Source organism: Phoca vitulina, unplaced genomic scaffold, assembly GCF_004348235.1.
Source record: "Phoca vitulina isolate PV1807 unplaced genomic scaffold, GSC_HSeal_1.0 scaffold11, whole genome shotgun sequence".
Classification (NCBI taxonomy): Eukaryota; Metazoa; Chordata; class Mammalia; order Carnivora; family Phocidae; genus Phoca; species Phoca vitulina.
The window spans coordinates 18,317,301-18,343,538 of NW_022589714.1; the positions used below are offsets into that span (position 1 = coordinate 18,317,301).

At 39.2% G+C, this 26,238-nt stretch overlaps 1 protein-coding gene across 1 annotated transcript; it reads right to left on the reverse strand.

Annotated features, from left to right (window-relative positions):
• Positions 1 to 2,109: 2,109 nt before the first annotated feature.
• SDHAF4 (succinate dehydrogenase complex assembly factor 4) lies at positions 2,110 to 24,677 on the reverse strand. The gene is made up of 3 exons (XM_032409526.1): positions 24,511 to 24,677; positions 12,226 to 12,375; positions 2,110 to 2,529 (listed from the first exon to the last, which is right to left on the reverse strand). Exons 1-3 carry the CDS (start codon positions 24,572 to 24,574, stop codon positions 2,420 to 2,422), a joined length of 324 nt encoding a protein of 107 aa, XP_032265417.1. The 5' UTR covers positions 24,575 to 24,677; the 3' UTR covers positions 2,110 to 2,419.
• Positions 24,678 to 26,238: the final 1,561 nt, after the last annotated feature.

Consider the following 26,238-nt stretch of genomic DNA (forward strand, 5'->3'; position numbering starts at 1 on the left):
TCCCCAAGCAATGTAAAATTTAAATGGTTAGACTATGCTGTACTAGAAAAAGCCACAAGCTTTGTGGCATTTTCTAAAAACCTGTCTGTAAGTTGTTCTTTTATAGGCTGTTCTTTTAAAACTATACACGTTAGTTTGGGTTCTCTGAGAAACAAATGACAAAATGGGATTAAATGTGATTTACTGGGGAAACGTTTTGAATCATGAAGGGGCAAGACAAGTAGGCAGAGTCTGACACCTATGAAGGGAGAGAAAAGGAGAGGAGGACTGGGTAGGAAGAGTCTCAGACAGCAGTACAGTCCGAGGAAAGTACTGGGCAGGCTAATGGGGAGTCCCTGAGCCAATGTCATCCATGAGGGGAGAGGGCCAACATACTCTTTCATTGGCTGGGAACAGCCTGGAGGAAGTGTAGCCTCAGCAGGAACACAGGGGTGGGTCCCATGGGGCAGCAGCTGCAGTTCTCAATCAACTCTGCTTCCCACAGGACGAGATGTGAGTGATGCAGTTCCAGTGCTACATCTTTTGAAAGTCTTCAGGTTTTTTTTGTTAATGTTTGATGGACATAAAGACCATAAATGTTTTCATGCCACCAAACTGTACCTATGTATTTGATGGCTGTCATGAAACATGCTACTATTAACAGAGGTTAAGGATTCTATTATCTTAATACAACACTGTTACATATTTTATATTCATTTTTGAAGTATCTAAGTTATCTCTCCTGTATCACATACCACAAACAGAGGCAAAACTATACAAAATAATTTGACATAGTACTTCTGGAATGTTAACCTAATAAAAACTTACACTAATGTGGGCTAATTGAAGGACGACTAAATTACAGAATTTTTTTTTTTTTTAGATTTTATTTATTTATTTGACACAGAGAGAGAGAGAGAGACAGCTAGAGAGGGAACACAAGCAGGGGGAGCGGGAGAGGGAAAAGCAGGCCTCCTGCAGAGCAGGGAGCCCGACGCGGGGCCCAATCCCAGGACCCTGGGATCATGACCTGAGCCAAAGGCAGACGCTTAACTGACTGAGCCACCCAGGCGCCCCTACAGAATATTTTTAAAGGAATGTGGTTATTACTCAATGGCATACACAGTAACGGCCATTAGAAGAACAAATATTGACTGAGAGAGAGAGAACCAATACCAAGACTGAATGACAAGGCCCAATTACTACACTACTTAGTTTCTGAGGAGAATACACTTTTAAGAAAGTTTATTCTCTTGTATAAATCTCCTATAATCTTCTCAAATAATATTGCTCTTATAAGTCATATCACAGCATTATCAGCTCCCTGCATTGTCTTCTACAGACCCTGCAAACCCTTTCTTCCTAAGTAATTTAAGTGTAGCCTAGGGGCTGAAGGTCCAATCTCTGGGACTGAGTAAGGCCAGAGGACAGCATAGGATGCCTTAGGTGAGCCCAGCAGTCTCCATTCTTCCTTCATTCCACATCTGTAAACTGGACATGCCTTTTCCTGACCCAGTTATCCAAAGGCCACAATATAAGAGCTTCTGAGTCATCAAAACTAAGCTGGCCCATTTCATCCCCTGCTTTCCTCATATTGACCCTCTGTATCAAAATTTCATGTTTAACAATCTAGTATATATTTCAGCTCAGTTAATCCATGCAAAAAATCACTAATTTTCCAACTAATGATTTTTTAACATTATATTCATATAAAACAATTTCAGTTCAAGTATTTCAAACTTGGTTTCTTAATATTTCTCCACAGAAAGCCTAGAGCCTTGGAAAAATACATTTAAGATCGAAGGATAGCTAACACTTACACTGAGAGCTATGTGCTATGCACTGTTCCAAGTAGTTTACATGTACTTACTCACTTAAATATCTTCTCACTACCTGATAGGGTAGAACTAGCATTAACTCCAATTTACGCATGAAGATAACTGAGATGTAGAGAAGTTAAATAACTTACCCAAGATCACATGGCTAATAAGTAGCAGAGCCAGGATTTGAACCCAAGTAAACTGGCTCTGGAGTTAGATTTTCTGTTGTTACTGTGGCCTTATCAAACTATAATGTGTTACTTAACTCACATTAAAAAAGTCACTATTACCTAGCATGCGGCAATAAAAATCATTAAAACTTGTTTTATTTACATTTGCATTTTATAAGCAGCTGATTAACATAAACTGAAATGTGATGAAATGAATTTGCAGCTCTAATCGCCATTTATATACTCCAATATATTTAAATTAAATTAATGTGCTAATGTACAACTATTTCCCCTTAATTTATAGCAGCATATTTTCTTTCAAGGCATTATTTATGTTTTTAAACACATTACAGAAATTAAATGACTTAAAGCATATACAGAAAGAAAAAACTGGAAATAAATTCAGATGTACATATTCAGAAAAAGGTACTGAAGTTAATAATATGTGTCTTAAAAATCAATACAGCGTCCTTTTCGTTCCCAATCTCCGTATCGGGTAGGTTCTGGGCCTCTAGGTCCACCTTTTTCTTTGGTAACAGGATTAATATCATCTGGAAATTCTAAAGAAAGACAGAAGATGCAGAAACAGTAGTCAATAGAGACCAGAGAGGCATTATGGCCAATTCTGAAGACAGGGTTACAGTAGACACCACTGACTAGGTTATTACTGCGCAGCCTTTTAAATGAACTGTAAATGTGGTTCTTTTTCCCAAGTTTGAGAAATCACTTCAGGATACAATTGTCATATTCAATGAACTTTATTACCTACATTAATTACTTAGAATTCTTGGAATGTTCTCAGGCCCCAATGTGGGGAGTTAGCTGCATATATGCTGATGGATTGTAAGAGAAGGAAAGGAATGCAGGGAATACAGAGTACAAATCCATAAGGTTTGAAAGGTCTTGAAACAAGATTACTTTGGCTCCATTTCTCAGTTTTCTTATCAGTAAAATGGGTACAACAATCGTACCTGATTTAGTCTGTTGAGAATTAAACGAGGAAATGCATGTAAAGGATCTAGCTCAGTGCTGGGTACGTAAGAATGATCAATTAATTTTAGCTAGGAGGACTCTTGCCCTTCATCATAGGGTTTTGGCTTCAGTAAATGGTTAGCTGATACTGCCATTTATGGACACAACAGATGTTACTATTAATACTGTGTGTTCATAATAAGACCATCCATCTTGAGTCAGGCCCACTTTTGAGTGCTTTATTCATAGTAACTCGTTCTGTCCTCATGATAATCCTATGGGACAAGAACAGTTATTGTCTCCATGTTATAGATGAGGAAAATGAGGCACAAAGGCACTCCTGGTTACACCGCTACTACTGTGGTAAAACTGAGTTTGAATTCAGACATTCTGGTTGCAGTCTTATACTTAGCCCATAAACTACTGCTCTGTATATGGGAAGAGCAGGAGAGGAATCAGCTATTAGAAGGAACCCCAATTCTTAAGCTGTGTCTCTTTAGAAAGCTAAATGGACATCACCAAAATCATGTAGTCCCTCCCTAGGAAAAAGAAAACAGAATTTACCTCGAAAAATTTCAAATATTTATCTATTTTTAAAATTCTTTCTCTACTGTGAATAAACTCTTCCCCACTTATCATTCTGTTTTCTAAAGAACTCCATCCTTGGACTTCCTCTGAAAGCCTCTAAGGGAAGCTCTTCTGTCTCCCCTATTTCTGGGACTGAGTGTCTTAGTCAACTTGGGCCGCCATAACAAACTACCACAGACTGAGTGGCTTCAACAATAGAAATTAACTTTCTTACACTTCTAGAGGCTACGAGTCTGAGATCAGGGTGCCAGCATGGCTGGGTTCTGGTGAAGACTCTCTTCCTGGCTTGCAGATGGCCCCTTCTCACTGTGTCCTCACAAGGCAGGGAGAGAAAGATTAGCTAGCTCTCTAGTGTCACTTAATATGAGGGCACTAATTCCATCATGGGGCCCCAGTCTCATGACCTCATTTAAACCTAATTATCTCTCAAAGGCCCCATCTCCAAATACCACCACTTTGGGGGTTAGGGCTTCAAATATGGATTTCAGGGAGACACAATTCAGTCCACAGCACTAGGGAAGAAAGGGTCAAGACATCCCTGTGCCTCACTCCTACTTCCAGCTTCTCATTCTCCCACCAAATCTCTATAGCCTTACCTCTTTTGAATTCCACACCATTCACTTGTCCAATGCTTTTCTCCAGTCTGGTAATAAAGACTCTTCTATCTTCTTGGATAGAATCAGTACTTGGTTCACAGCTTCACCTCTCCCCATTATCCTTCCTATGAACACCCATATTAGTAACCTCACATACCGAGGCCACAGAGGACCTTGGTCCTCTTTCCTAGTGGTCTTCACATCCACTTGTGCCATCTGCTTTGATTTCATTATCTCCTGAATATGTTCCTTCTCTAAGTCCCACACTCTTGAGCTTTCTTCTTTCTGACTGCAACCTTCTATGGAGGCTTTTCCCTCATGTTTCTTTAACCTAATTTTCACCCTCATTATAACCTGCAGTTTTCTGAAACTTTTTACTCTTGCTAGTGCCACCCTGAGTTATGCTGAGTCACATTCTAGACTAATAATGTAAGAGTTTTCTAACTCTTCTGTTTTCTGACTCTCATGATTTCAGCCTAATCTGCACAGAAGGATGAATTAATCTTTCTAAAACAGAATCCCTCCTCCACATTACATTAAGTGAAAGAAGCCAGACACCAGACACAAAAGACTATGTACTGTATGATTTCATTTATATAAAATCCTAGGAAAGGCAAAATTATAGTGACAGAGAACAGATTCATCGTTGCTAGGGGTTGGGGAAATGAGACTAATTATAGAGGCACTAGGGGCTCCTTGTGGGATGGAACTGTTGTATACTTTGTGTTGGTTACATGACTATAAACATTGTTAAAATTCATCGAACTGTTTACTTAAAATGGGTGAATTTTATTATATGCAGATTATACTATAGTAAAGCTGATTAAAATAATCTCCATTCAAAAGCATTCAGAGGGGCGCCTGGGTGGCTCAGTTGTTAAGCGTCTGCCTTCAGCTCAGGTCATGATCCCAGGGTTCTGGGATCGAGCCCCGCATCGGGCTCCCTGCTCTGCGGGAAGCCTGCTTCTCCCTCTCCCACTCCCCCTGCTTGTGTTCCCTCTCTATCTCTCTCTCTCTGTCAAATAAATAAATAAAATCTTTAAAAAAAAAAAAAAAAAAGCACTCAGAGCTTTCCTCACTGTCTACTGCAGAAAGCCCATATGCTATAATCTGATCCTTCAGGCCCTCCCAGATTTGAGCCATATCTACCTCTCTGGCTTTAGATTCTATTAATCCACTATGTACACTCTATGCTGCAGCCAAACAGGCCCACTGGCCATGTCTCACAGGTATCATGTTCCCTAGCCTCTTTCTCTCTGACCACACCTTTCTCTTTTTTGAAACATCTTCCCACCATGCCTTTTTTTTTTTTTTAAAGATTTATTTATTTATTTGACAGAGACAGCTAGAGAGGGAACACAAGCAGGGGGAGCAGGAGAGGGAGAAGCAGGCCTCCTGCAGAGCAGTGAGCCTGACGCAGGTCAGGATCATGACCTGAGCCAAAGGCAGACGCTTAACGACTGAGCCACCCAGGCGCCCCTCTCCCCACCATTCCTTAACTACTTATGATTTTACTGTGTCTTTAAACCCCAGCTCAAATGTTATCTCTTTTCTCTATTTTTCTTCTGAACTTTTTTTGCGTATCTCTTATGCCAGTTATCAGACAACATCCTATTCACAGTTTTGTTTTGTTTTTTAAATTTTATTTATTTATTTGACAGAGAGAAAGAGAGTGCTCACAAGCAGGGGGAGTGGCAGGGCAGAGGGAGAGGGAGAAGCAGACTCCCCGCTGAGCAGGGATCCCGACGCGGGGCTTGATCCCAGGACCCTGGGATCATGACCTGAGCCAAAGGCAGACGCTTAACTGACTGAGCCACCCAGATGCCCCTTCAGTTATTTTTGTATCTCATTTTCCTTATTCATCCTTGCATCAAACAGAGTGCTCAGCTGCAAACGATCTTCCTTTATTATCTTTTTTTTTTTTTAAGATTTTATTTATTTATTTGAGAGAGAGAGAATGAGAGAGAGCACATGAGAGGGGTTAGGGTCAGAGGGAGAAGTAGACTCCCTGCTGAGCAGCGAGCCCGATGCGGGACTTGATCCAGGGACTCCAGGATCATGACCTGAGCCGAAGGCAGTCGCTTAACCAACTGAGCCACCCAGGCGCCCTTTCTTTATTATCTTAATAATGAAGTCTACTCTCTGCAAACGGACAACCTATACACTTTTCGTAGAATGACATATGTACCAGAGGCAGGGAGACAAGCCTAGAAGGAAGGAAACAAGGAAGACAGACCAACAGAACCATAGATGCTTGAATTTGGGCTTTATTGGTAGGATGGATAAGAGGAGATGAGTTGACAAATGTTAAGGAGGTGGCATCAACAAGACTAGGAGCCAGGACACAGGAAGAAGCAGGAGTGAAGAACTATCCCCAGATTTCTGAACCTCTGCTTTTGGGCAGAGGTAGAAGAGCTTAAAAAAACAGTTCAGGAATAAATGGTTCAAGGAATAGGAGGAGGAACTGGACAAAGCATAACCAAAACCAAGACAGGAGACTTCCAGAAGCAATGGTTAACAACACCGAAGCTTACAGACAGTTCCTATAAAATGAGGATTGAAAAGCATTTGCTGGGTTTGGTGATGTTTACTAGACCAGTTTCTAAGAGATGGTATGTTCAATATAAATTTCAGTGATTCAAAAGTTATGATGAATACCTAGCATTGTGTCAAACAGATGATTACCTTTTGAAATGTACTTTTTTCTTTTTTCTTTTATTAAATATATGTAATGTTTATCATTTTAACCATTTGTAAGTATACAATTCAGTGGCATTAACTACATTCTCATTGGTCTGTAACCATTACACTATCTATACCCCAAAGTTTTTCATCATCCTCAATACAAACTCTGTACCCATTAAACAAAAACTTTCCTTTCCCCCCCTCCCTCAAGACTTTGATAACCTCTATTCTACCTTGTCTCTATGAATTTGCCTACTCTAGGTACATAATTTAAGTGGAATCATATTTGTCCCTCTGTGTCTAGCTTATTTCACTAAGCATAATGTTTTCAAGGTCCATCTACATTGTAGCACAACCAAAATGCCATTCCTTTTTATGACTGAGTAGTATTCCACACACCACATTTTGTTTATCCATTTATCTATTGATGGACATCTGAGCTGTTTCTTTTGGCTACTGTGAATAAAGCTGCTATGAACACAGGTATACAGGTATCTGCTCAAGTCCCTGCTTTCAATTTTTTTGGATATATACCTAGGAGTAGAATTGCTGGGTTCTATATCTGACTTTTCTGAGAAACTGCCAAACTGTTTTCCAGAGTAGTTGCATCATTTTACATTCCCACCAGAAACACAGGATGGTCCCAATTTCTCCACATTGTTGCCACCACTTATTTTCCAGTTTTTCTTTTTCTTTTTTTTTTTTTTTTTTAAGATTTTATTTATTTATTTGACAGAGACAGACACAGCGAGAGAGGGAACACAAGCAGGGGGAGTGGGAGAGGGAGAAGCAGGCTTCCTGCGGAGCATGGAGCCCAATGTGGGGCTGGATCCCAGGACCCTGGGATCATGACCTGAGCTGAAGGCAGACGCTTAACGACTGAGCCACCCAGGCGCCCCATTTTCCAGTTTTTCTTAAATTGTAGCCATCCTAGTTGGTGTGAAGTGGTGTCTCACTGTGGTTTTGATTTGTAAGGAATGTGATGTTAAGCACCTTCTCAAGTGCTTGTTAGTCATTTGTGTATCTTTGGAGAAATGTATATTCAAGTCATTTGTCCATTTTTGAATTGAGTTGTTTTTGTGGAGTTGTAGCAGTTTTCTACATACTCTTGATATTCTGTGTCAGATATATGATCTACAAATATTTTCCACCATTCCGTAGGTTTTCTTTTCACTTTCTTGATAATGTCCTTTGATGTCCAAAATTTATTAATTTTGATAATGTCCAATTTATATACTTTTGTGTTTGCTGTCTATGCTTTCGGTGTCATAACCATAAAACGGCTGTCAAAATCAATCATGAAGATTTTTCCCAGTGTTTTCATCTAAGAATTTTATAGTTTTATCTCTTAATTTTAGATTTTTGACATATTTAGAGTTAATTTTTATATATGGTGTAAGGGTCCAATTTCATTCTTTGCATGTGGATATCCAGTTTTCCCAGCACCACGTATAGAAAAGACTGTCTTTTCCCCCACTGAATGATCTTGGCAACCTTCTCAAAAGCCAATGGAGCATATATGTGAGGGTTTACTTCTGCGATTGCTACTTTTGTGTATGATGTTTTAATGAAAAATTTCCTCTTAGATTTTTGTGCTTGGCTAAAACTATGAAAGAAGAATTTTACCTTTAGATTATGCTTTTTAAAAGTCTCCATCATTTTGGCTGACTGATTGATCTGGTTATTAGACTGGGCTTAATAAAGTGCTATAAACTGAAATATTTAACTGAATGAACAAAAAGAAAAGCTTTTATATTCTAAAGAGCTCCAGATACAGGTCCCTGTATCCTCTGTTGATATCTTCTTGCCTCGGATGCTTCACTACATAGATGGGTTAACTCTCAGGAGACAAGCAGGGGAGGCAGGCCAAAGTTTCAGACTGGTATGTTTACATTTACGCCATCTAAAATCATATTTTTTGAATAGCTAATACTTGCACATGTTCCACAATTCAAAGGTACAAGAGTATAGAATGAAAAAAAGTAGCACTTTAAAAAACAGAGCTTTAAGACATGAACCAAATTTTGTATGTACTAAATACAAAACAATGTTTAGTCTATTATCCCACCACCCTCAAAAAACCTCCTTCTCCAAACTTCCCCTTCTCTTTCTCCAACCACATGGCTATGGTGAGAATAACCACCTTCACCTGTGACCCACCCCACTGGCCACTCAGATTGATTTAGCTATAGATACCTGCTCTAAGCTTGGCCAATGAGCTCTCTTCTTAAGAAATTTGGAATTAGGGGCGTCTGGGTGGCTCAGTTGGTTGAGTGACCAACTCTTGGTTTTGGCTCAGGTTGTGATCTCAGGGTCCTGGGATCTAGCCCCGCCTCAGGCTCCACACTCAGCAGGGAATTTGTTCAAGATTCACTTCCTCTCTCTCACCCCCACCCAGTGTGCTCTCACTCTCTCATATAAATAATAAATCTTAAAAAAAAAAAAATTTGGAATTAGAACTAAACAATTGTATTTTCAGTCTAGTTGCTCTATTGACCTGAGTAGCAGCAAGGAGCAGTTCCTTCCACCCAGCGGACTTAGAAGGGAGTCTGATGACAGAAAACAAGGAAGAGAAGACCAGGGACAAGAGGAGGAGGAAGAATATCCTGGTTTCCATACAGTGTTTACTCCCAAGGTCCATTTTTTTCCAAGGCCCAGAAGCATCATTGCCCTGGGGTACCCCACCCGTGTACCTTGTAGCCCAGTAACAACCTGAACTACCTTTTGTTTAAGTCTGCTCAAGTGGTTTTCAAGTTATTTGCATCAAAACAGATCTCAATTCATATACTTTGTCATGTGAATAATGGGGTATAGTAAATAAAACAAACACAGTCAATCACTGTGAGGGGTTTGGAAATTATTTTTTCTAAACCTACCCAAAGTGATGGTCAGTGTGGTAGTTTATTCATTGTGAAATATGCTTTATTATTGTTGATAAAGAATTATAAACAATAACATGTTTCTTTCATTCTTTTTTCTCAATAACTAAAACACTTTCTTTGACACTTCAAAAATTAAGAGAAGCTTTATTTTATGCTTCACAGATACTGCATTTTTTTTTTTTTTACAAATTGTGGCATCCCTATTATGAGCAAGTCTATTGGTGCCATTTTTCCAAATAGCATTTGCTCACTTTGTGTTTCTGTGTCATATTTTGGTAATTCTCACAATATTTCAAACTTTTTCATTATTATTACATTTATTATGGTGCTCTGTGATCAGTGATCTTTGATATTACTACTGTAATTGTTTTGGAGCATCAGGAAACAAACATATAAAACAGTTAACTGATAAATGTTGCACGTGCTCAGACTGCTCCACTAAACAGTCGTTCCCTTGTCTTTCCCCCTCTTTGAACCTCTCTACTCCCTGGGACAAAACAATACTGAAATTAGGCCAATTAATATCCCTACAATGGCCTCTAAGTGTTCAAGTGAAAGGAAGAGTCACATGTCTCTCACTTTAAATCTAAAAGCTAGACATGATTAAGCTTAATGTGGAAGGCACGCTGAAAGCCAAGATAGGCCAAAGCTAGGCCTCTTGCAACAACCAGTTAGCCAAATTGTGCAGGCAAAGGAAAAGTTCTTGAAGGAAATGAAAAGTGCTACTTCAGTGAACACACAAACGATAAGAAAGCAAACAGCCTTATTGCTGATATGGAGAAAGAAGACATCTCCATAATGTCAAAGAGCACAAGGTGAAGCAGCAGGTGCTCATGCAGAAGCTGCAGCAAGTTATCCAGATCTAGCTGAGATAAGTAATGAAGGTGACTACATTGAACAACAGGTTTTTCGATGTGGATGGAACAGCCTTCTATTGGAAAAAGGACTTTCATAGCTGGGAGTAGAAGTCAATGCCTGGCTACAGTGCTTCAAAGAACAGGCTCACTCTCCTATTAGGGGCTAATGCAGCTGGTGACTTTAAGTTGAAGCCAGTGTTCATTTACCATTCCCTAAATCCTAGAACACTTAAGAATTATCCTAGGGCGCCTGGGTGGCTCAGTGGTTGAGTGTCTGCCTTCGGCTCAGGTCATGATCCCAGGGTCCTGGGATCGAGCACCGCATTGGGCTCCCTCCTCGGTGGGAAGCCTGCTTCTCCCTCTCCCACTCCCCCTGCTTGTGTTCCCTCTCTCGCTGTCTCTCTCTCTGTCAAATAAATAAAATCTTTAAAAAAAAAAAAAAAAAGAATTATCCTAAATCTACCCTGCCTATGCTCCATAAATGGAACAACAAAGCCTGGATGACAGCACATCTGTTCACAGCATGGTTTACTGAGTATTTTAAGCCCACTGATGAGACCTACTGCTCAGAAAAAAAGATTCCTTTCAAAATATGACTGCTCATTGACAATGCACCTGGTCCCCCAAGAGCTCTGATGGAAATGTTCAATGAGGTTAATGTTTTCATGCCTGCTAACACAACATCCATTCTGCAGCCCGTGGATCAAGGAGTCATTCGAATTTCAAGTCTTATTATTTAAGAAATACATTTTGTAAGGCTGTAGCTGCCATAGGTAATGATTCCTCTGATGATTTAGACAAAGTAAGTTGAAAACCTTCTGGAAAGGATTCACCATTTTGATGCCATGAAGAACATGTGTGATTCATGGGAAGAGGTCAGAATATCAACATTAAAAGGAATTTGGAAGAAGTTGATTCTAACCCTCAGGGATGACTTTGAGGAGTTCATGACTTCAGTGGAGGAAGTTAACTGCAGATGTGGACATAGCAAGAGAACTAGAACTAGAAGTGGAGCCTGAAGATGTGACTGAATTACTGCAATCTCTTGGTAGAACTTCAACAGATGAGCACTTGCTTCTTATGGATGAGCAAAGAGTGGTTTTGTGAGATGGAATCTACTCCTGTTGAAGATACTGTGAAGACTGTTCAAATGACAACAAAAGGTATAGACTGTTACACAAACTTAGTTGACAAAGAAGTGGCAAGGTTTGAGAGGATTGACCCCAATTTTGAAAGAAGTTCTACTGTGGGTAAAATGCTACCAAACAGCATCTCATGCTACAGAGAAGTCTGTCATGAAAGGAATAAATCAACGTGGCGAACTTCATTGTTGTCCTATTTTGAGAAATTGTTATAGCAAGCACCACCCTGATCAGTCAGCAGCCATTAACACTGAGGCAAGTCCCTCCATCAGAAAAACATTATGACTCACTGAAATCTCAGATGATGGTTAGTATTTTTTAGCAATAAAGTATTTTAAATTAAGGTATGTATACATTATTTTTTTAGACACAGGGCTATTGCACACTTTACAGTCTGCAGTATAGTGTAAACATAACTTTTATACATACTAGGAAGCCAAAAACAGTTACTTGACTTACTTTACCGCCGTATTTGTTTTATTGCAGCGGTCTGGAACCAAACCTGTAACATCTGTGAGGTATGCCCACACTCACTTGTCAGTGGTTCTTTCTCTAAAGTAGAATCTTCGGGTGCATCAAAACGACCTTCTGGTAACTTTGGCTTCTTAAGAGATTGTTTGATGGGTTTGGACTTTTCTCCTTGAGAACTCATTTTCCTCACAGAACGACATAAAAGGGGTGATCCTGGAGAGTGGAGACAGGGAAAAATTAGGAGCTGTTCTTTTATCCTACTTTAAAAAGTTAACAGTTTTACTTGTTTTTAGTTTATACATTCACATTTATCAAAGTACAAAAAGTACAAAAGGACATACAGTGAAAATTCTTCCCTCTATCTTCCAGAAAGGCACTTCCCTTCCTCAGAGGCAACCAATATTATCAGTTTAAAAAGAAGAGCTTTAAAATAAATTAGTTAACCATTATCAAAATTGTAAAAACTTATACATAAAATACTGATTCCTGTGTGAAGCAATGCCCCAAATACCAGAAATGAGATGATTAAGTGTTACTAAGTAGTACAAAGTTTTAAGGACAATATTTATTATTTAAATTACAAGAGATTGTTATTTAGTATTCTTATATTTGAATCCCAAATCACGATTCTCTTTTCCTGCCAATTAAACATTTAAAAAATGTATCGGGTATTTACAACATATAAATGAGATCACTTTCTCCATAGTTTACATAGAGAAAGCTAAATTTCCTAAACTGCTATGAAAGTTATCCAACCCTTGTTAAGATCATGTTCAATAAGTGCAAAACCACCCTGAAAAAAATGACTTCAGAATTGGGTTTTGAATTTCCTAAAAGGAATGGCTTTAGAGGCAGACAGAGTTGGGGACCAGTTCCAGTTATACTACTGTGGTAAGCGGAATAATGGCTTCCAAAGATGATCGGAACCTCATACCCAGAACCTGTGAAGAGGTCAGGCTCCATGGTAAAGGAGAATTTAGGCAGCAGTTTGAATTGAGGTTGCTAATCAGATGACCTTAGACTAGAACAATTACCTTGGGCTATCTGTGTGGATCCACTGTAATCACAAGAATCCTTAAAAGGGGAAGAGACAATTGGAAGAGAGAACCAGAGGGATGACAGCATCAGACAGTCTTAATGGATGCTGCTGGCTTTGAAGATGGAGGAAAGGAATTTCAGCAGCCTCTAGAAGTTGGAAAAGGGAAGAAAGAGATTCTCCCCCTAGAGCATCCAGAAGAACACAGCCCTAATACTTTGATTTCAGTCCAGAGACTTCTCATCCATTTCAGACTTCTCCCCACTAAGTTTGTGACAACTGGTTACAGCAGTAGTAGGAAACTAACAGTTGTTTGACCTTTGTCAAGTGACTTACCCTTTCTAACTCTGTTTCCTCCCTTCTAAATTGAAGGTAACAGTACCTATCTCATGAGTTACTAAATAAATTAAACAAGACAATTCATGTAAAGCTTTTACTACTGTAATAAATTTTATCTAATATTATCATCATAGTATTATCTGCAAGCTCTTGGTAGCATTACATATAATTAGAATTTTCTTTTATTACATGTATTTTATTCATATTCTAGCTAACACTACATCACCCTACCATCTGCTTTAAAAAATTATATATAGGGGTGCCTGGCTGGCTCAGTCAGTTGCGACTATTGATCTCGGGGTTGTGAGTTCGAGCCCCATGTTGGGTACAGAAATTACTTAAAAATTATATATATACACACACCCATACATACACAAATATATACGCACATAACTATTTGTACATATATATATATGTTTTTATACATACACACCCTCCACAGCCAACTTGGAATTTATGTAAGACTTGTTTGTAAGATTACATAAAATTAACATTATATACAAACTGTATTAACAATTTCGAAATAGTACATCAGGCTGTTCATTTGCATATCTACTGCATATAGCTCAGGGAGTAACAAAATTCTTGTTTGAATGACCAATTAGAATACAAACTACCATTCTCCCACAGATCCAAGAGCCCATAAAACACGAGGATTAAAAAAATAAATACATAACTGAATGTTTTAATAAAGCTATGACAATGATCTACAGAATTAATATAGTTTTCTCCCATCTACATGCTCACTTATATAAAATACTTCATATTTGTGATAAAAATTTCTATACACATTAAAATAAAAGCAGTTACTTATTTAAAATTTTTACTTACTTATTGATTTACAGTACAGACCGTTTTGCCTTCAAACTCCCACTTCAATATCTAAGGACATATTGTATTTTTTCTTATGTCCTCAAAATAATATTTAAACATATACTAAAAGGCTAAAGAGAAAAACCTGCAATAATATCTTATAAGGCAGCATTTATTTTTATTTAAGAAATGGAAAATATAGAAATATGAGTTTCTGATTATATTAATATATTTCATATAACAATCTGATCTTGGTTTATTCTGTTTAAAAAATATATTGAAAATTTTGGTGAACATAAACCATGCTCAATTGAAAGATATTTCCAGTCCAAATCACGTGATTTTTGTTAATTAGTCACTTCTTATCTGAAGTATAGGATTCTTTAGAATGTGACATCAATATATCCCAATTTAGGAAGTTTAGCCAACCTCCACAATAGAAACTTCTGTTCATTAATGCCCAACTATCTATCCATCAACAAATCACAAATTTATAAAGCATGAAAGGTTGTTTCTAAGTCATGATAATTCAATAATAATTAATATGGATATACAGAAAGAATTTTAATAGTTACAAATTAGATTCTAAATGTAGACAGATTTTTCATCTATTCCGGCTAATGCCTAGATTCTGCATCTGGTTACTAAGCAAGTCTGTCTTATTGTACATCAAATAACTCACTTTGAAGCCTAAAAATCAGCCACGTATTTAACAGATACTAGTAGCCACCTGCTACTATGCACTCAGACTCGACTCAATACAATAAATTAGCACTTTCAGTTTTAGGTTTGGTTGTTTTGCAAATCAAAAAAAAAAATCTCTTAACTCAAAGCTTGAAATGATATTCAGTGTAAAAATTAACCTTGGTATGTTCCAAATCTGTAGAAATTCCTAAGCATTTACACAAAATCATAAAAATGGCACAAAATAGTCTCGACTACCAATTATAATGCAGACAAAATCTGAAGCTAAAAATTTTGCCTCTTAAATGATGCATATATATGTGTTACATGTCTGCTATGTGCCAGGCTCTGTACTAGGGGCTGAAAACATGACACCTCATTAAACCTCACAATAATCCGATGGGGCAGGTCTAACGGTCTTTAATTCACAGTAAGTCTGTTCAATTTGAACAAAATGATTTTCTGAAAAAGTGACATTAGGTAGGTGTGGTGGAACTGTCTCAAGTAGCCACTTTGCCCTTCTTCCATTTGGTTCTAGGATTCCCACTCCCACCTCATTTGCTATTAAGCTAAGCACCAGGCCACTTGCTTAGAGATGACATTTCCCAGCCTCCCCTGCAACCAAGCAGCCACGTGTCCAAGTGGTGACCAATGGGTTGTGACTGGAAGTGATGTGTGCAAATTTTAAGTTGCCTCACTTTTGCAACAAGCTGATTGCCCTGGATTTCTTTTCCCATTTCCTTGGGTTATAATACAGACATGGCAGTGACCCAGCTTTAACCACGCAGATGTGCACAAAACCCAGGGCAAGGTGACACTTAAAATATTTAATGACTTGTATGATATAGACAGTGCCCATTCAGAACCTATGTCCAACCATTCAGAAGAGACACAGGTTGTAAATAACTAGTAAAAACTCAACTCTTGTACATAGGGCTGATCAGCAGCACTGCCCTACACATGGTGGAGCAACAGGATGAAAAGAACACGGATTTGGATGGAAAAGAACTCTGTCAAAGCAGAGTTGTCCTCCCCGTCTCATCGGCAGAACTGTTACAGCAGCTTGGCCCTTTCCTTCAGTAATACAAGGGACAAGTAAAAAAAAAAACAACTTGCAAACTAAGGGCACTAGAATCACACATGGGTTCCAATGCCACATTTAGCAATGTGACTGACCCTAAGAAGGTTACTGTATCTCACTGAGTCTGTATCCCCCCCCAGAATGGGGGTACTTCTACTTACCTTGCAGGCTAGCTCAGAGAAATGAAGTAACGTGTATGTCTCTATGTGCACACTCTGAATGGAATAATAACTTCAGCTTAACGGTAGGACACAGAAATCATTGTGCAAAAGGGTTTTTGGAAAAGAATATGAATATGAGTGTACTGTGGGAAAGAGAGAGGAGCAGCAAAGGAGCAGTGAGAAACTAGTCCGTAGGTCTGGCCTTGAGTACTTCTGAAGGAACTTTATCGTAGAAAAAAAGGTTACAAGGAAAAGTTAAAAGACCAGTATTCTCAAAGGACTCTGAGACCATGGAGGTCTAAACAGAACTATTTTTGTAGGCAGGTAACAGTGTGACAGAATGGGGAGGAGGAGAATTCCTCTCATTTCTGTACCGTACAAGATAAGACAGGGAACACCGTGCCCTTTGGCACCCACACGCTTTATAGCTTTGGAAACAAGTCCGTGCACAGCCACCTGGCAGGGTGGTGGCAGGGAGGCACATACAGGTAGCCTGAAGGCGGGTAAAAAGGGTCTGTCGGATCATAAGGATTAGCAAAGGGGTGAAGGGGAGCCCCAGAGCCACTCCTGTGGATTCTGCCTATCAACTAGTAGGTACTAAGCAACAGTAATTATAGCTGACCCTTGAACAACACAGGTCTGAACTGCACAGACCCACTTATACATGGATTTTTTACAGTACAGTACTGTAAATGTATTTTCTCTTCCTTATGATTTTCTTAATAACATTTATTTTCTCTATCTTACCTTACTATAAGAATACAACATATAATACATATAATATTCAAAATATGTGTTAATCATCTGTTTATGTTATCACAAGGTTTCTATTCAATAGTAGGCTATCGGGAGTTAAGTTCTGGAGAAGTCAAAAGTCATACGTGGATTTTTTTATGGTGCAGGGGGTCAGCCCCTAACCCTCACAGTGCTCAAAAGTAAGCTGCGTATTAATGTTCGTATTACATTTTGGCCTTCAGCAAGCTTCTGACTACCTCAACTGCATAAGCAATACCTGACAAACTTAAAGCAAAAATCATCCTTTGAGAAACAAGGAAATCACCACCATAAAGCCCATGTCTTCTTCTTCAAGGGGTGGTTTGGCCTTATCCAAAGCCTATTTAGAACTCTGTTTATAAGTACATTACAAGCAAGAAGATGACCTTCTGAAAGAATAATAAAAGCAAAGGAAAAAAGACTGAATGACCGTTAAATCAAAACAACAAACAACTTTTCAGAACTTCTGTTTCTGGCAATTTGATAAATTAGAGATGCCTAAAAACCTATAGCTATAAAACATCTAAAAAGGTTGAAAAAATATACAAAAATCTCTTAATCAGACAAAGAGCCTTTAAGAAAGTATAAAATGATAAACTAACAAAGCTGTTCAGTGAGGTCACCAAACACTTAAACCACTACATATCCTGTCTTTCTCACCTAGAGCAGGGGTACAGAGCATCCAGAACAGCAGAGAGGAGTCTTCTGAGCCTGAGCAAGACAAAAAGCCTATAAGAGGCCAGGACTCTGGGAGGCTCAGCATTCAGAAGAGAAATTGAGCCTGAAGATTTTAATGTGCATATAAAACACCTGGAGGATCTTGTTAACATGCAGACTCTGAGTAGGTCTGAGTGAGACCTGAGATTCTGCATTTTAACAATTGCCAGGTGGTGTTCATACTGCTGGTCAAAAGAGCAAGGAGCTAGAAGCAAACTTCCAGTTAATGAAGAGAACAGTTAAGGAAGGAAAAGTATCCATCTCAACCTTGGTTCTAAGTGGAGATGAAAAAAAAAAGAAGCCCTTACAGAGATTTTGAAACTACTGGCTGACCACACCCATGTTTATGCCTGATTACATACTATCTCTATGGTCCAAAAACGCCCAAGGGGAGCATCTTATATAACGTGGACCCAAGTCAAGGTGAAGTGCTCCAGACATAGGGGAAGAGCAGAAGCAAATCCTCTGTGGAGAAATACCTTCTCAACTCATGTCTCATGTAAGTCTCAAGAGAGAATCCCAGTAAAACATTTGAGGAAACAAGCCATCACAAGCAAGAGTCAGTGAAATCAACAAACACGGCCAGACCATAAAGATTTGACATACTGAAATCACTGAAATCAGAATATAACTATTTAATGTGTTCAAGGGAAAAAAAGCCAAAAAGGAGAAACGAGTAAGACTATGAAAGGCCAACTTAAAACACAAAGAAATTTAGAAGTGGAACAATGTAAATTTAAAGCTCAATAAAAGGGCTAAATAGCAGAACAGATCAGATGAGAAGAGAATGTGATCAAGAATTAAGTTCTGAAGAAATTATGCAGGAAAAAGCAGAGACAAAGATGAAAATAACCAAAGAGAAGTTCAAACATATGGAGGATAAAATGAGAAGGTCTAACAAATGTTTGTTTAATCATAATTCCACAAGGAGATAGTGGAAAGACCATGAGAAGTACAACAGACAGGAATCTGCAGATATAGGAAGAACAAAGAAATGCCAAATTAAGGGCAAAAAAAGTACATCTGAACACAAGGTAAAATGAACAACCCCCAACAAGAAAGCCAGATCAAAGGAAGATCCAAGAAGAAGCCAGATAAAAGACAGATTACTAATGAAGGAACATTAGTAATAACAACTTTAGTAATAACTAAGTAACATAACTTCACCATAGCCGTAATAGAAGCCAGAAGATAGAGCTATGAGAAAATGATACACCCACTAAAACCACCTTTCAAAAACAAAAAGTGAAAGAAACCAGATTTTCAGATTAAAAATAAGACCTACATCAAAAAGAACACTAAGAAACTTTATCACAAAAGACAGTCATGAAAGAAACTTCTAAGCAATTTACTTTAAGAAAATGATCCCAAAAGTAGTGTGAGATAAGAACAGAGAGAAAATGAAGTTTTATTCATTGACTGTATAAAACCGTAATAATAACTGTGATGTGGGATTATCAAAACCACAATCCCATCCCAACATATACACGAGAATACACACATATACACACCTAAAAGGCTGAACAACAGAGGTAGAGGATGAGTGAATTCAAAGCATTTTTACATTTTGCACTGTTTAGGAGAAGGTGTTAACTTTAGATTTCCTTAAGTATGCATTTAGATTTCAAGGGTAACCAATAAAAGGTAATTTATATTCTTCCAAATCAGCAGAGGAAAAAAAAAATGGAAGAAGAAAATATTTAATTCAAACCACGTATGACAAACAGAAGGTGTAAAAAGATGGTAGAAATAAAGCCAATTATATCAATAATTATGATTGTAAATGGACTGAACTCTCCAGTTAAATGGGTATAGACTGTCAGACTCCAAAAAACAAAATAAAACAAACAAAATCCAGGGGCGCCTGGGTGGCTCAGTCGTTAAGCGTCTGCCGTCGGCTCAGGTCATGGTCCCAGGGTCCTGGGATCGAGCCCCACATCGAGCCCCGCATCGGGCTCCCTGCTTGGCGGGGAGTCTGCTTCTCCCTCTCCCACTCCCCCTGCTTGTGTTCCCTCTCTTGCTGTGTCTCACTCTGTCAAATAAATAAATATTTAAATTTAAAAAAAAAAAACAAAAAAAACACAAAATCCAGCCACATGTTGTTCATGTAAGAAGCTCCATTAATTACCATGTTTCTTTAAAAAAAAAAAAAAAAAAAGACCAGTGTTAGGACCTGAAGATTTGAGTCCTTCATCACCCCCATTGATATGTTGAAATTCTAACTCGTCATGTGGTGATATTAGGAGGTGTGGCTTCTTTGAAGTAATTAGGTGATGAGGGTGGAGCCCTCATGAACAGGATTAGTGCCCTTTTAAGAAGAGATAGGAAAGCCTGCTGTGGCTTTCTGCTCTCTGCCACCTGAGGAGACAGTTAGAGGGCAGCCATCTGCAAACCAGGAAGCAGGCTCTCACCAGAGACCAGATGTCCTGGCCCCCTGATCTCAGACTTCCCAGCCTCCAGAACTGTGAGAAATAAATGTTTGGCGTTTAAGCCACCCAGTCTATGGTATGTGAGATGCACATTTCCATGTTTTTAGTTTTATTTTAAAGAGAGAGACACACAGAAAATGGAAAGAAAATAACCACAGTTAGAGAAGAAAACGATAACATAAATAAAAGACATACAAGTGAGATAATCAACAAAAGCAAGAGTTGGTTCCTTTAAAAGTGAAGTCTTTGATCAGGCTAATAAGGAAAAAACAAGAGAAGGCAAAATAAATAATACGAAGAGAAGAGACTACATAATTATAAATGAGAGCAGACATTTTTTAAAAAAGGGAACTTTATGCCTATATATCAAAAGCATATAATATTAACAATTTTCTAGAAAAATTTAACTTATCAAAGCTGACTAAGAGAAAACCTGATGAACAATGCAATAACCACTAAAGAAATTAAACCAGTAATTTAAAATCTTCCCTCAAAGAGTAGTTTTATACTTGAGTTATACCAAATACTCAAAGAATGAATAATTTCTTTAAACAAAATATAACAAAGAAGAGAAAAGGGTGGTAAGATTCTTAAATTCACTGTATGAGGCTAGAATAACTTAAGCTTCAACCAGAAAAGGAAACTGCAAAAGAGGAAAATTATAGGCCAATTTCTTTTTTGTTTTTTAAAGATTTTATTTATTTATTTGACAGAGACACAGAGAGAGAGGGAACACAAGCAGGGGGAGTGGGAGAGGGAGAAGCAGGCTTCCTGCAGGGGAGTGGGAGAGGGAGAAGCAGGCTCCCCGCAGAGCAGGGAGTCTGATTAGGGGCTAGATCCCAGGACCCTGAGATCATGACCTGAGCCGAAGATAGATGCTTAACCAACCGAGCCACCCAGGCGCCCCTACAGGCCAATTTCTACACAAAATATTAGCATACCAAATCCAACACTGTATTAAAAATATAGTCATCATGATCAATTTGAGTATTTTCTAGGAATGCTAGAGTGATTTAGCATTAGAAAAATCTACAATTCATCAACTCACCAGATTTAAAGGAGAAAAATGATATAATCACTCCGAGAAGATGAAGAAAAATGAAGTCAGTAAATTTCAAGATCCAGTCTTAAAAACCAGACAAATACATAAACAACAATAAAAACCCTTCTAGACATAGCATAGGACTTTGTTAACTTGATAAAGCACATCCACAGCTAATGTGACACTTGAAATACGAATGCATTCCCTTTAAAATTACAAACAAGGTATCATCACTTCTAGACAACATGTTACTGGAAATCTAAGCAAGACAGAAAAACAAGAGAAAAGAAAAAGATATAAATATTAGAAAGTGAGAAACTAGATTTTCATTACTTGCCGTTAACATGACCGTCTACCTAGCAAAATACCCTCCCCACCTAGCTATAATAAATTATTTAAACTAATAAACTAATTTAGCTAGGTTATAGGATACAAAAGCAATAAATAAGTAAACTATGTTTCTATACATAAGCAGCAATCACCAAATGACAATTTAAAAAAATATCGAGCAGTGTTAATCAAATCCCAACAGGAACTTTTTTTTTTTAAGAATTTGATATGGAAAGCAGATACCTAAGAACAGCCAAGGCACTTCTGAAAAACAAAATGGGACGATTTAACCTATTAGATACCAAGATTTATTACAAAGGTGGGATGCCTGGGTGGCTCAGTCGGTTAAGCGTCTGCCTTCGGCTCCCGTCACAATCCCAGGACCCTGGGATCGAGTCCGTATCAGGCTCCTTGCTCATCGGGGAGCTCAGGGGGGAACCTGCTTCTCCCTCTGTGTGCAGCTCTCCCTGCTTATGCTTGCTCTCTCTCTGACAAATAAAATCTTAAAAAAAAAAAAAAAAGATTACAAAGGTATGGTTATTAAGACAGGTGGTATCAGCACAGGAATAGACAAATAGATCAATGGAACTGAAAAGGGAGCCAAGAAATAAACCCATGCCTATATGCTTATGTGAACCTGACTGAAGACAAGCTGGCATTGTATCAGTGAAGGAAAGGCCCAATATATGGACCTGGGACAAGAGATTACTGATGTGGAAAATAAATGAAATTGGTTTCCTGCCTCACATCATACACAAAAATCAATCCTGGTAGAATAAAGGCTTAAATATAAAAAGCAAAACTATAGACCTTTGAGAAGAAAGTATAGGAGAATAGGGTAGGAAAGGCTTCCTTAGACAAGATCACAAAGCACTGACAATAAACAAAAGGATCAAGACATGACGACAATTATGATTAGGTGTTCATCAAAAGACACCTTTAAAAAAAAGGACACCTTGGGCGCCTGGGTGGCTCAGTCGTTAAACGTCTGCCTTCGGCTCAGGTCATGATCCCGGGGTCCTGGGATCGAGGCCCACATCGGGCTCCCTGCTCCGCGGGAAGCCTGCTTCTCCCTCTCCCACTCCCCCGGCTTGTGTTCCCTCTCTTGCTCTCTCTCTGTCAAATAAATAAATTTAAAAAAAAAAAAAAAAAAAAAAGGACACCTTTCTTTCAAAGTTGTGTGATTGTATATGCAGATCCGTTATTCTATTCTGGGCTGTTATATAGGATTAAAAAAAAAAAAACCACCATGGAGTGACAAAAACAGCCCCCAAACTGGGCTATTTGCCACTTACATAACTAAAAAAGGTTTAGTATTGAAATATATGTAAAGAATATAAATAAGAAAGACAAACAATCCATTAATAAAATGAAGAGATTTCACCAAAAAAAGCTAATAAATATTTGAAAAGAGGTTTAACTTCTCTAATTAGAGAAGTTAACAGAGGAAAGTAATTTAGCTAGGACAGTGGATATAAAATCCAGAAGCAAAATCATAATGACATACCATTTCAACACCTTATTCAGACAAAAATTAAATTTTCTGATGATTAGCAATGTTGACAAGTATGTGAAGCAACAAGAACTGATGTTTCTGCTGGTAGGAATGTAATTGCCGGGAGGAATGGAAATGCCTTTATAACAGCTTGGCATCGTATTATAAAATTGGAAAGGCCTACACCGTATGTTCCAGGAATTCCACTCCTTGCATTACAGCACCCATAACAAGAACGTGTAGCAGCCAATCCTGGTGTTTCCAGAATTACCCAAATGTCCACTGGGAAGAATGGAAAAACTGTACGATATATTCTCACAACTGAATGATTAACTACAACCTCACACATCAATATAGATGAACCTCAAAATACAGTGCCAGTTGAAAAAGGCCAGTAAAATAAATACAAATGGTAAGAAGCTATTTCTATGAAGACCAAACCATGTAAAGTTACAACCGCATCAGGAAGAAGCACCCGGTAACTGCTTGGTAACAGAAGTATTCTATTTCTTAAATTGGAAAATGAGTTCATAAATGGAAGATTTGCTTCATAACTTACACGTGTATTATACATTTTTGGTATCAAATACTTCATTCTTAAGTTGTTAACACAAGTGAGAAAGGGATGGTGAATGAACACTCAACAAAATTTACAGTTATTACTCTGGAGTTGGGATAAAGTGAGACTTTCACTTAATTATTCACTCCTGGACCATTTAAAATGTTTACAATTAACAAGTAATATGTTTGGGGAGAAATGGTTACAGAAAACAAACTGCATAGAAATCTGGGGCCCATTACTATGAAGGGCAGTAATTCTGTTTTCAACTTACACAATTTCTCCAGGATGTCCTCAATTAAAACTATGCTTTGCATACTCTATGGGTAAGTCTAAAATACTGAGAAAATCTGCCAACAAAAATGGGTTAAAAAACGCTGGTTTTTACTGAAAGCATGCATACTTTCTTTGTATTAACAATTCTTGACTTCATCTAATTTTTATTATACTAATTTGCTACTTTGACGCACCTCTGCACTTCTCCAATTTTTTAATACTGTACACTGCCACAAATCCTTTTTGATATACGAGGCATTCACAGAATTTTTTCCACGAGCACCAGAGAGTAGTGCGCCCTGAGAGCTCCCAAGTAAACAACCCCGAATGTTCGCTGCCCTTCCTAACCAGTGACCGGAAGGAAGCAGGTGCCCGGGCTGGAAGGGCTTGGGTGATCTTCTAGCCCTAGTCCCACCCCCGAGACCCGGGATGGTGAAGGGACCTGCCCAGGACCAAGACGTGGGTGGCCGAGCCGAAAAAGAGAAGCTCTGCAGCACCCGGCGCCTTCAGACGCCCGGGACACACGCGGCTTCCCCCGAGGGAGGACTTTCTCGCGGCGCCGGGCCTTCGCGACCCCGCCCACGACCTCGGCCCCGGGGCCGGGCGCCTTACTTGCCGCTCTCCACGCGGTGGCCGGGACGCAGCCAAGCAACCGAGCCAGCCTCGACACAGACATGGTGCCAAATCCCACAGCGTCCTCGTGGGCCCAGCAGGGAGAAGGGGATAGTCAGCGGCACCGACCGGGGCCCACCCCACAGGGAGGGCGGAGCTCTCGTGAGGTGGGGCCTGCGTGTGGAGGGGCGGGGCCTGCGCGTGGCCGGGCGGGGCGGGGCGGGGCGGGGCTTCCGGAGCTCTTCCTCGGAATCCGTTCTCCCTTCCCAGGCTGTCTGTTGGGGAAGGCGCGTGGAGGGCGTCAGCTTTCTCGCGAAGCAAGACTCAAACTACCCTGACCCGCGTGTTGATTAAAATCCCAAATCACGGCTGAGGTTGGATGAGGGAATAATTCCGTGTATGCCTCTTAATCTGAGGCAGAGGTCTCTTGAAAGATCTCTTTTATAGCACACAAAGGTGAAGCACCTTTTACTCAAGCCCGTGTAATAATAGTCTTTCCTTTTTCACTTCTCTTTTATTTTTTAAATACCTGGTTGTTCAGTGAACTCCTAATTCGTCAGTTCTGACTCACTGACGAGATGACCTGAAAGATGACAGTTTTGAGTGAAGAGCAGAGCAAGACAGGCTTGCCATCTGGTCCAGGTTGCAGTGGAAGGAGCTCTGCCAGTTGGCCCATAAATTCCAACAGTTCCAATGACGTTTGGAGCATATGTGGCAGATCAGGAGGCTTTATGTAACTTGTGGAAATCCTTACAATCACAGTGCAGGTCCCTAGATTTTTATTTTTTTATTTTTCAGAAAAGTTCTTGGCTGTTGGGCGCTGGTAATGTCTGACAAGGTGACATTAGGTGGCTATGCAATCTGAGTTTCTCATCATGAACTGGGAGTTATCTGATCCTCCCTAGATAAGGAGTCCTTTTACTAAAAGTATTATATACAAAACAGGGCCAGAAACAAAACCCAAGCAGTTTTCATTAGCAGTTAGCTCCCACAAATACTTTTGACCCTTAGTTCATATCTACAGTTTAATGATGAGTTCCTTGTGACCAGTTGACTGAGGAAAAAAATTCAAAGCCGATTATGGATGGCTTTGCTCAATATACTAACTCAGCTATCAATGGACTGCCTTGGCATTTAAAGCCCCATTTAACAGAGGCCCTCAAGGAACAGCAGAGAGAGATCCTCTCAGAGGCTAGAACTTTATCCTGTACACTTTGCAGGGAAGGAGATGTGATGTGAGATAAAGATCTACATAATTTCATGGGCACTGGTTTAGTCAAGTCTTGGTCAGGGACTGGGACTGTAAAGGTTTTGGATAGTTCTTTGGAATAGGACCTCTCAAAATTGCCCGAAAACATAAGAATATTTGGATCTCATTGCTCCCCCCCCCCAAAAAAAACCCAGCTCCCATTTCAGAAGGGCTCTTAATCAGAATAAGATTACTGTGTTATTATCTATTGCTCCGTAACATATTAAACCAAAATTTTGCCTTAAAACAATAAACACTTATTCTCAGTTTTTGTGGGTCAGAAATGCAGGAGCCAGTGTGCCTGTGGCTCTAGGTCTTAAGGGAGGTTGCTGTCAAGCTCTTAGCTGAGGTTCCAGTCCCATATGGAGGCACAACTAGGGGAGGATCTGCTTCCAAGCTTACTAGTCCCATTATTGGCAGGTTTTAATGCTTTGTGTGGGCTTTTGGACTGGAGGCCTCTTTCAGTTCTTGCTGTGTGG

Bases quoted from the DNA above. Each gene is read 5' to 3' on its own strand.
- SDHAF4 (XM_032409526.1), bottom strand. From the start codon at position 24,574: ATGTCTGTGTCGAGGCTGGCTCGGTTGCTTGGCTGCGTCCCGGCCACC. The intron at 12,376-24,510 runs GTAAGGCGCCCG...TCCACTCTCCAG, and splicing joins CACCGCGTGGAGAGCGGCAA to GATCACCCCTTTTATGTCGT. The intron at 2,530-12,225 runs GTGAGTGTGGGC...GTCTTTCTTTAG, and splicing joins AGAGAAAGAACCACTGACAA to AATTTCCAGATGATATTAAT.